General features: G+C 26.6%; 1 protein-coding gene across 1 annotated transcript in view; it reads right to left on the bottom strand.

Moving 5' to 3' along the window:
- Positions 1-13,809, bottom strand: part of LOC105844059 (galactose-3-O-sulfotransferase 4) — a 67,922-nt gene that overhangs the window by 34,228 nt on the left and 19,885 nt on the right. Inside the window, exon 2 of the mRNA XM_065815224.1 lies at positions 9,155-9,235. Within this exon, the coding sequence (XP_065671296.1) occupies positions 9,155-9,235 (81 nt within the window). The remainder of the gene's footprint in view (positions 1-9,154; positions 9,236-13,809) is intronic.

The following is a 13,809-nucleotide window of genomic DNA, read 5'->3' on the forward strand; positions in this document are numbered from 1 at the left end:
AATTACTTTTAATTTACTTTACAAATTATATAAAATGTAAGCTTAAGTAATTTAAATTTTATTTTTTATAATTTTTTTTCAATAAAGATTTGTTATTACTTTTAAAATAAAAAATTCCTACTTAAAAAATATTATTTTATTTGTAAATTTAGTTTACATTTGGTAGCATATTGCTTTTATGTAATTTACTTTCATATGCAAGTTATTTTTTAATATAATTTTTTTTTTAATTAGTTGCTTTTATAGGTAAATGTAAATTACAGTTTGATGAACTTTTATATTATGTAATGTAATTTTCAAAATTAACTTTTAAAATTAAATTTTCAAACTTTTAAAATTAAATTTTCAAATTTTTTAAATTAACTTTTAAAATTAAATTTTCAAAATTAACTTTTAAATGTAAAAGTAAACAGCTTTTTTATGTGACTTTTACATGTAAAAGTAAATTACTTTTTAATGTAATCTTCTTTTACATAACTTACTTTTGAAAGTAAAAAACCTATTATTTAAAAGTAAAAGGCGTTTCAAAAAAATTAATTATTTGTACGGAAATGCAAACTTACATAAAACGTTTAAAATTACTTATATAATTTACTTTTTGATAAAAATTAACTCGTGTAAGTAAAAAAAAAGTGAGTAAAAGAGCCATCCCTAATTGTTAGAGTTTTAGGAAATATTTACGTAATTTATATATTTCTTGAGTGGATGTTTTCAAAACCCTCCAATTAAAAAAAAAAAAAAACTGAATAATTCAATTGTAATTAAAAGGAGTAACCTTAAGTTTCATCAAAAATTTATTTATTATTTTACTAATTCCCAGCTCATCTTTTAGTTAATGTTACCTTTATAAATTATTTACAATACATACATGCTTATCAAAAATTAGCAGCTAAAGAAAGAAGAAGACCTTTTTAGCAAGTTAACTAGTAAATCAAAAAAAAATTCTTTTTTCAAATCCATGCTTTATGCAATCAGAATTCTATTGGGCCTAGAAATTCTTTTTTTGTTATCTTTTGTAGAAGGAAAAATTACTGTTACGTTTTTAAATTTTTTTTTTATTAATTCAGTGTTCTTATGGGGAAATACAAATTAAATTTTTGTTAACTTAATTAACTTCTTTTAGTCAAATTTTTCCATTTCCTTGTATTGTCATCAAAAATGATTAAGTGTGCAAAATTTGAGCAAAATTGGTTGAGAAAAAAGCTTTCAAAAATTGATTTCAAATTTTGTGGCACACAAACATATATATATAGAAAGTAACATTATATAAAGCATGGAAAAATATTTAAAACCGAAAGTATTTCTAAAAAGCTTACAATTGCTAAAATTTTTAAGAAATATGACAATATCTGGAAATCATTTCTACAAAGAAGCCTGAAGTATTTAAGGGAGCAGGAAGTTTAAACTACAGAACTACTGCGCTACGAATTTCCTCGCGTTGTAACTTACCACTTATAATTCAAAATAACAATTTCATTGCTACTACGAACAAATCCCAACATTTTCTAAAAAAAGCAATAAAATTTGTTAAAAGAAGTTTATTCGAAAAAGTACTTTAGTCAGCAATGCAAATACTCGGTGAAGTTATGGCGGTTTTATAATATTATAGTGTCTGTATGATATTTTGTTAACTATGACATATTTCCTTTAAATGATCAAGTTTGTGAATTATGAAAAGACGAAAAAAAATTTAAATGATAAATTTTGCGGTATCATAAAATACCAATGCAATAGCAAAAAAACCCAGACCGAAGATTCTTTTTTTTAAAAAAAATCTTCTTAAAGTCCCAATTGCTTGTCCAAATTTGAATAAGATTTTATATAAATACGTTTTTCAAGTAAAATGAACATCATAGTTTAATAATATGATCTGTTCTGATCGTTTATTAGCGCGTTTTCTCAATTTTTAGCTCTTTCTTGGTCGGAATTCTAGTATTTTTTGTGAAAATTGATAGAAATCAATTTTCACAAAAAATATACTATATATAGTTAATATACGTCAACTATAATAGTTAATATACGTCAGAACCGATTAGAACTAGAATCAATATTAAAATCGGGAACCTCTTCAAAAGATTTTAACTAAATCCATGTTAACGCCGATGAGCGGAATTGGTCTAGAGACTCCAAAATGGTGTTCTTTAGATTCATTTTTAGGGGTAGTAAAAGGTTTTGAAAATTATATAAAAAAAATAAAAATTTCTTCAAATATTAAAAAAACCTGAAGAAAAAAAAAATTATAACGTCTTAAGATTTTGTTTGGACATAACATACTTATAAAATCATGCATATTTCAAATAAAAGAATTCGAATGATTTGTATATCGCCTTAACTACACCGAGTTGGTCTAAACATTCACCAAACGCACTTAAGTATTTTCAACTAAATGATGAGATAAAGTGGTAGAGCACAAACTTGTCTTATTAAAAAATCAGACATGAAAAAAAAACTGACTGAAAAAAAACGCAATTCCAAATGTCGAACTAACAGATAACATAAAATTTTATGACAAAAACAATGATGTGAAAGACAAGCTTGCCGAACTTGAAGATCGAAACTGTAGGAATAATCTTAGGTTTAATGGAGTTGAAGAAATGAGAACGAATCATGGGAAGACAGCGAGAGAAAAATTCAAGAAGTCTTAATATCTAAGTTTGGTTTATGATTTAGAGATTGAAAGGGCGTATCGAACAGGAAGAAATGAAAAAGGAGTTAAAAAGAACAGAACTATAATAGTAAATTTTCTTAATTACAAAGAAAGAAACGCAGTTTTTGAAAAATTTATCAAACTAAAACTTTGGAAATTAGGAAAAAGTTATTTAAAGAAGCAAAGGAAGTAAGAGCCAAAGGTAAATTTGCTAAAGTTATTTACAACAAACTTATTACGCGCAATTTTTAAATGAATTCTTTTATTTCTAGTTATTTAAATTTTAAAAATGGATTCTAATTATCAAAACAATTTTGAATTGCTATCATTTAACTTTTGTCGATCTAACGACTTGGTACTTGACACTAATTCAGATCCGGATCTAAACTATTTTAGTGATGTAGGAGCTTTGCGTCTTTATGTCTGAATTATTTTCTGCTGACATAAAATATGTCAGACATATTTTCTATCGACATATTTTGACATATTTTTATGTCTGAATTATTTTCTGCTGACATAAAATATACAAGATATATTTTCTATGGACATATTTTGACATAATTTTATATCTGAATTATTTGCTGTTTGATATCCTTGAAGAAAAAATCAATCTAACAAATTTATTGCGTATTTTAACTTAATTTACAGAGTTAAGTGAAAATAGTTTAACAAATTTGTTGCTTTTTTGCAATTAATTATGCTTCATAAAACTTTTACTTTAAACCCTATAAGCAAACATCAGTTGTTTCATAAAGGTCTTTTTCTGCCCTATTTAGCGATGTATCATTTGATAGTATTGACTAATATTGGCATTTATTGACTTATGTATTGATTATGACTTATTTATTGATTATGACTAATATTGACATTGATAGTATTGACTAATATTGACATTTGATAGTATTGACTAATATTGACCAGTATTGAGGCATCATTTGATAGTATTTGATAGTATTGATTAGTATTGGCGCTTTCCCTTATTAGAATGTAAAAACCATCTCAAGCTGAGTTTTTATTACTGAAAGTGGTTTTTATTAGTATGACTAAACTTAAAATTATTTCTTTGATTAAAATAATAATAAAAAAAATTTTTTTTTCAGTTATTTTTAATTATTAGTTGATCCTGAAAAAGATTTCATTATGAAAAATTGAATTCAAAAGATTCTATGAAAAAAACGGTTCACAGAATTTCCAAAAATTCGTGCCAAAATAAATTCATTTAAGCTGAAGAATTTGAAATATTTCACAAAAGTTATATTCAGCTCATTAAATTCATATTAAGAAGACTAACCGGTAATAATTTATAACTAATTACGAATAATATACTTTTAGTTATAATAGTTATGATTTATTTAGCAATAAAATAATTGACAATTGCATTATAACAGCATAATTAACTGCCATAAACTTGCATAAAATGTTTTGAGAGAAATATTTAGTGGAATAATTATTTTTTTCGTTTTCCTTACGATTTAAAGTCAAAAATGGAGAATAATTTGTTGAATGAATTAGTTGTAATAATGTATTAGTTAAAAATAACTAAAAATGTTTTTTTTTTAAATATTATTTTAATCAAGATAATAATTTTAATTTTTAGTCATATTAATAAAAACCATTTTCAGTAATAAAAACTCAGCTTGGATTGGTTTTTACATTCTAATAAGGGAAAGCGCCAATACTAATCAATACTATCAAATACTATCAAATACTATCAAATACTATCAAATACTATCAAACGATGCATCAATACTAGTCGATACTCTCAAATGATACATCGCTAAAAATACTTTATCAATACTATCAAATGATCCATCGCTAAAAAGGGCAGAAAAAGACCTTTATGAAACAAAAGATATTTGCTTATAGGATTTAAAATAAAAGTTTTATGAAGCATAACACAGGTCAACAAAAACAAAATTTTTTTCTGGTGCCAAGAAAACAATTTGTTTTTTATGTAGGATTTCTTATTTTGATTTCAAATATGCAACTCATTTTTTACCATCACGTCAAGTTATAAAGATATTTGGGTTCAAATCTTTAGAATTTGGGGTACATACTTTTGAACAACTTTTTTTTTGACAATATTAGGGACTTTCCCCAAATATTAAAGATCTGAACCCAAATATCTTTACAACTTGACGTGATGGTAAAAAATGAGTTGCATATTTGAAATTAAAATGTTAAATTTTTTTTGTTGACCTTCAATTATAATTGATTGCAAAAAAGCAACAAATTTGTTAAACTATTTTTACTTAACTCTGTTAACTAAGTTGAAATGCGCAATAAATTTGATATATTGATTTTTTCTTCAAGAATATCAAACAGCAAGTAATTCAGATATAAAATTATGTCAAAATATGTCCGTATAAAATATATCTTACATATTTTATGTCAGCAGAGAATAATTCAGACATTAAATTATGTCAAAATATGTCGACAGAAAATATGTCTTACATAATTTATGTCACCAGAAAATAATTCAGACATAACATTATGTCAAAATATGTCAATAGAAAATATGTCTGACATATTTTATGTCAGCAGAAAATAATTCAGACATAAAAATATGTCAAAATATGTCAATGGAAAATATGTCTGACATATTTTATGTCAGCAGAAAATAATTCAGACATAAAATTCGAAAATATGTGGGACATATTTTATGTCGGCAGAAAATATGTCTGAAAATATGTCGACAGATCTGCCAGACATATTATGTCGTAACAACTCTGATCCCACTAGCGCGTAAAACAAATAAACGCGGAGGTGGTGTATTTTTTTATATAACGGAAAATTTGAGGTTTTTTATTAGGCCTGAGATGAGTATTTCTGATGACAATAAAGAAATTTTAACATTTGAACTTTTAACCAATAGTTCTAAAAACATACTTAAAAGCTGCTGTTATCGCCCACCATCTAGCCATATTGAAAGTTTTAATGCATTTTTGTGTAATGATATTTAAAAAAAAATAGTTTTAAGGAAAAGAAACTAAATTATATAATTGGTGACGTAAATTTAAATTGTTTTGAATATCACGTTAATAACGGCATTAAAAAGTTTTACGATGACTTATTCGAACATGGAGCAGTTCCACTAATTAACAAACTTACTAGAGTAACCTCAACTTCAGCTACCTTAATTGACAACATTATAACAACCGATATCTTTAATGAAACTCTTAAAAAAGGTATAATAAAAAGTGACGTTTTCGACCTCTTCCCCATTTTTTTCTCTATTATTATTGGCAACAAATTAATACAACAACATTAAAAAAGTCATTATCAAACGGCTTTTCTCCGATGCAAATCTAGCATCGTTTAAGGATCAATTATCTTTAATAAATTGGAATCATATAAACAGTTTATTTGAAGCTAATGAAGTATACAATACATTCTTTCAAACTTTCTATGAAATATATGATGTAAATTTTCCAAAACGTGAATTTATTATAACCAATAAAAGTTTAAAGTCACCATGGGTCAATAAAGATCTTAGGAAATCCTCAAAAATAAAGCAAAATCTGTATATAAAGTACTTAAAGAAACCAACACCAGAAAATAAAATTATTTATAAAAATTATGCTAAAATGTTTGAAAGTCAAAGATAAAAATTTAAAAAAAGATATTACTATGATTTACTAGAAAAATATAAGCATAATTCAAAATGCACATGGCAAATTATAAGTCAAATTACTGGAAATAGTAAATTAAAATTATGCTCTGTGCCTAACACTATAAAACTTGATGGCGTGTTTTTATATGAACCCAAACAAATAGAAAGAGAATTAAATAAATATTTAATGTCTGTTGGCCCTAATTTAGCTAAAAATATTCCAAATATGATTAATCCAATAAATGATTACGTGTTTCCATTAATCTCAAGTTTAGATAAATTTAAAATATCTTCTTCAGAATTTGAAAGTGCTGTAAAAATGCTTAAAACTAATAAAGCAGTTGGTTCTGATGATATAAATTGTAATATAGTCATAGATTCAAACGATACCATAAAACATATTCTTTTTAAAGTTTTTAAATGTTCTATAAATCAAGGAATTTTCCCCGATCAATTGAAAATAGCTAAAATAACGTCTATATTTAAAGGAGGTGAACCATCAAATATCAGTAATTATCGACAAATATCTATCCTCTCTGTTTTTCAAAAATTTTAGAAAGAATTTTGTTCAGCCATATATCTAATCATCTTGCTGTTAATAATATACTTTACATAAATCAATAAGGTTTTAAAAGAAATAACTCTACTGAACATGGAATAATTCATCTTACTCGTAGTATAACTGATTCATTCGAAAAGTAAGAGTTTACTTTAGGCGTCTTTATAGACCTATCTAAGGCTTTCAACACTATTGACCATGAAATACTGTTTAAAAAACTTGAACATTATGGTATCACCGGTAATGCTTTAAAACTACTAAAAAGCTATTTAAAACATCGCAAACAATTTGTCTATGTTGACGGATCTTCTTCACAAGAATATCTAAATATAGATTATCTAAATATAACCTGTGGAGTTCCACAGGGATCTATACTAGGGCCCTTATTATTTCTAATTTATGTTAACAATCTCCATGAAGTCTCAAAATTAACAACTATAATGTTTGGTGACGATACAAACCTATTCCTATCTAATAATAACATCAATAAACTTTTTTATGATATGAACATTGAACTAACAAAAATATCTGACTGGTTTAAGTCAAATAAACTTTCACTCAACATTGATAAAACTAAATGGATTTTCTTTCACCCACGATTTAAAAAACATTTACTTCCAAGTAATAAGCCTCTTCTTCATATTGATAATATTCAAATAAAAATAGTAATTTTCACAAATTTTCTAGGTATCATTGTAAATGAAAATCTATCATGGAAGAATCACATTGGACATTTATGCAACAAAATTGCAAAAAGCATTGGAGTTTTATATAAAGCAAGAAGCGTTTTAAACAAACATTCATTAACTCAACTATATTACTCTTTTATACACTGTCATATTAATTATGCTAATATTGCATGGGGTAGTACCCATAAAAGTAAATTAAAGCCACTTTATTGTCAGCAGAAGCATATTGCACGTCTTATAAATTTTAAAAATTGTTTACTCACTCAAGGCCACTCTTATTTAACATGAATGTTTTTAATATATATCAAGTAAATGTTTATAATGTTCTTTGTTTTATGTTTAAATGTAAAACCAACTCATCTCCAGCTTCCGTTTTTGATTTATATTCTTTAAAAGAAAAAAAATAAATACTCTTTAAGAAATGATAATTTTATTAAACAACCAAAATTTCAAACTTTGGTAAGTTTTGCATTTCTTTTCGTGGAGGTTTTTTATGGAACCAAATAATTTTAAAAAATTTTGATTTTTCTCATGAATGGAATTATTATATGTTCAAAAGAAAACTAAAAAAAGTAATTTTGTCAATTGAAAATATATTTATATACTTTTAATTATACTCAGTTTTGTCATCACTCATTTATATTTTACTTTTATACAATATTGATTTAAAGTTTGTGAGTAACTATATTAAAACACCATTATTTGAATTTTGTTAAAAGTTGCACTGACATTATTTGTACAGTAGTCATTTATCATTTACTTGTTTACTTTTAATTTTAATTCGTAACATTTGTAAATAATTTGTATTACAAACGGTATATACTTTTAATATTGAACTTAATTTTGTAATAAGAAAAATATATAAAAAGATAAAAACAAAGAAAACAAAAGATTGAAAAAAAAAATAAATTAATGTATGTGAATGGATGAATCTGCAAATATTGTATGTATGATACTTTTGGAAGTACCATCCTTTGACAGTGGTTTAGCATTTTTGTCGGTAGAAGAATCAACGTAAACGCACCAATATTTAATAAATTCTTCTACACAATCTTTTGGACAACCTTAAAGTGCATTTGGATGTACCTAGTGCAATCATATTCTTATTATTTTTGTTTATTTATTAATTAATTAACAATTAAGATTAGTGTAATTGTAAGATACATTTGAGTAACAAGAATCAGTGATCGTATAGATGCGAGTAAGATGCGAGACGTATTTGTTTATCAAGAATATTATGATATTACTGTTTTCGCTTGAGTCATGCGGTTTAGAAGAATTAGTATTTTAATTCAAGCCATAAAGACCATAACTAAAGAAATGTTTAAAATTTGTATTTATTTATTTTTGTTTTTTCTAAAATCTAAATTAAGTTCAAAGTTCTTCTACAGCGGTTTTCGGTGACAAGACCTGTATGGTCTTCTTTGAGTATCCGCGTTCTTTATCTTTATTCTTTTTTTTTTTTTTTAACGATTTCTTTGCATGTCAATTTTTCTTATTGATATATTTGTAAATATTTTTTTAAATATTGTAATAAAGAACGAAAAAAAAAAAAAAAAAAAAAAGAGACATAACCCATAAAAACGACGGAAAATTAAAAACTTTTTAATTAATCCTAATTTAGTAAGATAAATAGGAAAAATTACCTTGGGTTTGAACTGAAAAGTGTATCAAAATCAATAGTAACTTCGAGAGTTCTCAAAACTACAACAATCAAAACTAAAATCCTACAAGTATAAGAAATAAATATAACAAATATAAGAAACAAAAAATAAATATAAAATAATAAGTAGCCAAATTGATAGGTATAAAGTTGCGATACGTATCAAGAGGCAATTCTACAAATAAAATCAGGCGGAGGAGGGGGGCGGCGCCTATTTCATAAAAGGTACCTACTCACTCCTTCTTAAAAAGAGAAAGAAAAAAAAAACTTGAAAATTACCTTCTTTAGGGGTGGAAAACCCTTCCCACACACACAATCCTCTTCCCCTAAAATTGCCTCTGTACGCAGCAATCGAATAAATACAGACTTTTCTTTATTATATGGAAGCTACAATAGTATAACAATAATAGCGATAGCTAAAAAGCTGTAGTGTATACACACCACAGCTTTTTAGCTAGAAACATCAACACCTATAAATTCATACCCAGCAAACATTTTTGAAGTGGATTTGCGGTGGACCAGTTTCGGGATTTTGAGCGGATCATTAGAGTTTTAAATATCAGTTACTTAGCAGACTAATAGTAGCATCCGCCATAAGTGGTCAAATGATAATTTTCCAACATGCGATATAGTAGCTAGTCATCAGCTAGCCACTTTTGGCTGCTGCTATAAATGGTCCACTAAGTAACTAATGAGCTAAAATAAACAGGAACTAAAACTGCACTGCCTAAAATGCTAATATAGGTTTACCGAATTTGCGCAATAGAATGTTTGCTGGCTAGTTGTGTTTTAATAAGCAACGAAGCCTCGATATGTATCAAACAAAATATTGCTTGAAATTACTAACTAAAAACTCTCGATATGTGATTACAAACTGCTATAGCAATAAGTGGCTATAGTAGCAGTAGAACTGCCGTTATGAAGTAGCTAACGTCAAAGCTACAAAATGTAGTTATCGATATAAACCGCTAACTTGAAAAAAGGGACATGTCATACTTTTTTTTTAAATGAAAATTTTCATTTAAAAGCGCATGCTGAGACCAAAAAAGAAATTTCTCGCTCATATTTAAACAAATTAATTCTCCAGGTGAAAATATTGTGAACTGTTGTGAACAAAAGACTGCTGTGGTCACTGTAAAGAACTTACTTCAAAAATGAAAAGCAGTTCTCTTACTAAGCTCTTAAAATGCTAAAAGAGCAGCTCTAGCCGAATTACTTTTGCACAAACGTCGAGCAAAAAAATTTTATAACTCTCTTTAAATGGTTATAAAGATTTGCTCTACAGATAATTCAAATGCTGGCATATCTATCGACTCTTTTTTTTTTTAATTATATTTTTTTTAATTATATTTTAAGTGCCCCATGAAGTCCTAACGGTCTTATAACAGAACACCGCTCTGTAATAAGACCGTTTAAAGTTTGATGGGCATAAAAGCCCGAATGAGGTTTGCAGTTTTATATATGATTATTTACAGATTTTTGTTAATCCAAGAGCGAAAAAATTTAACGTTTTTGGTAATAACTATGGGTTAGAACAAAAGCCACGCGCGCTTTTTTGTGGCCTAGATAGAATTAATAATAAATTTTTCTATTATATGTCACAGTTACATTCCCTGCGATTCAGATTTTGGATTAGTAACAGTAAACTGAAAGATTTTAAGATAAATATGTATAATTAAAACTATACCTGCAGAATTTTTGCCTTTTGAAAGTTTCAAAATGGAATTTGAACTTCCAACTAGACGGGGTAATAATATAAAAGAGGACAAAAGAGTTATTTCAGCTCAGTAGCCCTTAAAGATTGTATCGAACAACTTTTTTTATTTCAAAAATTAGAACAAATAATTCAGATCACTTTCCAATATACTTCTCTCTGTCACAAAACTTCACAAAATATGATTGTTCAAAAATCTTATTTTATAAAAGAATTATCGACGAAATGTCTACTCAAAAATTTAAGGACTTGCTATCGGCAACAAATTGGCAAACTGTCTACCAAGAATGTGATCAAAGGAACACAAACTCTGCGTATATTAACTTTATAAATTTATTTACCCTACAATATAATAAAAGTTTCCAATTCAACAAAAAGAAATAAAATCAAAATATTTAAATTGTTCATGGATAACAAAAGAAATAAGAAAATCCTCAAAACAAAAGCAAAAGCTATACCTAAAATACTTAAAAAATAGAAGCGAAGCAAACCTTTCCCTTTACAAGCAATAAAAAAACCTATTTAAAAAAATAAAAAATAAACACAAAATTTTATACTATTCTAATCAAATCAAAAAATTTAATAGTGACCTAAAAAAGACATGGGACATTATGAAGGAAATTATTGGTAACAGTAAATTTAATGTTAACAAAATGCCTTCTAAAGTAATAGTTAATGAAAGTGAATCAAACAACAAGCGAGACATTTCCAATGAATTTAATAAATACTTTGCCAACATTGGTGCTGATCTTGCATCGAAAATTCAATGCCCAAATAATACATTTAAAAATTACTTAACAGGCTCACACTGTTCTTTAAATTTCAATGAAATAAATCAAGACAAACTTGAAATAGCTATTAAATCACTTTAAATTAAGTCCCCAGGAATTGATGAGATCTCTTGAAAAGTAGTCTCAGATGTTTTTGTGGAGATACGTAATCCAATTTACCAAATATTTAATTCATCAATTTCAACAGGTATTGTACCTGATAAACTAAAAATCTCTAAAATTATACAAATCTATAAATCAGGAGAAACCAATTCTTTAAACAATTATAGACCAATCTCTATCCTTTCGGTATTCTCAAAACTCCTAGAAGGAATAATCTACAATAAATTAAATGAATATTTAAAAACCAACAAAATTATTAATAAAGGTCAATATGGTTTTCAAAAGCTACACTCAAATGAGCATGCAATCCTTGACCTCTCAAATAGGATAAGTAGATCATTTAAAAAAAAAAAATTCACATTAGGGATCTTTATTGATTTGTCAAAGGCATTTGACACAGTCAACCATGAGATTTTACTAACAAAAATGAAAAGTTATGGTATAAAAAATCAAGCTTTAAATTGGTTTAAAAACTACCTTGATAACAGACAACAGTGTGTTATTATAGATAGAAAAAGCAACTCAAATTTACTAAAACAAAATATGGTGTACCCCAAGATTCCATTCTTGTTCCTCTTTTGTTTCTTATTTATATAAGCGATCTTCCAAACGCTTCTAATACCTTTAAAACTATAATGTTTGCCGACGATACAAACTTATTTTACTCGTCAAAGACAATCGAAGACCTCTATGAAAAAACAAATGCTAAACTAAAAAAAGTTAACATATTAAATCAAATAAACTGTCACTCAATATAGAAAAAACTAAGTATATGCCATTTCACTCTAATCAATAAATTAAAAAAATACCCCTGAACCTACCAACAATTAATATAGAAAATATATCCATCAAAAGAGCTCTGAATACAAAGTTTTTAGGAGTTCTAATTGATCAACACATCTGCTGGAAACCACACACATAAACTACATAACATAAAAATATCAAAAAACATAGGTTTACTTTACAAGGCAAGACCATTTTTGTCACAAAAAAGTCTCAAATTTATCTACTTCTCATTCATACATAGCTATCTCATGTATGCCAATATAGCATGGGGCAGTACCCGCAAATCTAAATTACAACCACTTTACTTACGTCAAAAACACGCTTCAAGACTAGTATACAACAAAAACAAATTTACTCATGCTCAAAGTAGCTTCTCTTTACATTGAACCCTGCGATCAAGAAAAGTATACGCAATTCATGAAAGTTTGATATGAAGGTCTTTATTGGCTTTAAGAAATGTAAGAAGTAAAAGATACGAACCAAATCGAAAAGTTTACAAAATAAACTGTAAAATTTAAAGGACTTTTATGTGTTATTAGTACAGGTATGTTGTATGTATCTCATGCCACCAAATAAACACTTCTATAAAGCATATGAAGTTGTTACAATATTATTTATGGCTTGTGCTGCTTAAAGAATTGAAAAAATTCGAAAAAAAAGCCATTCATCATTCATTCATCATTCATCTTTGAATAGAGTTGTAAAACAGTAATAAATTAGTATTCAGGTGTCAGAAAACTGCGAATTGAGTAAAATTGTGGAATGCAGATAAAAATATTGATTATCACTTAAAAAAATTTGTTTTTCTTCATGGATTAGTAAGCAAAGTTTACTTTACATGTATGTTAACAATTCAGTATGTTTACCCGTGTTTTTCATTTTACTACATGGATTAATTTAAAATATTGAAGTTAGAGCTTGTGCAGTTTTGTCTTATTTCATTGAATCCAGTGATGCATCTTAAACTATTTTTGATGTAAACGAAAACAGCTCAAGCAAAGTTTTTACTCAAAGCTCAAAATGACGGAAAATCCTAAAAGCAGTCAAGAAAGGGTTAGCTGATTAAAGTCAGCTGAAGAAGATGATTCTTCCATTCGAAAAAGAATTTGAGTTTTTGTGACTTTTTTTTTTGCTTTCATTTTATATGCCTACAAATAATTTATTTGTATATTGTATGCCTACAAATAATTTATTTATGGATGAGCCTAAATATATGTATTGTTGAAGCATACAAGAAAATTAATT

This window comes from Hydra vulgaris, chromosome 13 (genome assembly GCF_038396675.1).
Source record: "Hydra vulgaris chromosome 13, alternate assembly HydraT2T_AEP".
Classification (NCBI taxonomy): domain Eukaryota; kingdom Metazoa; phylum Cnidaria; class Hydrozoa; order Anthoathecata; family Hydridae; genus Hydra; species Hydra vulgaris.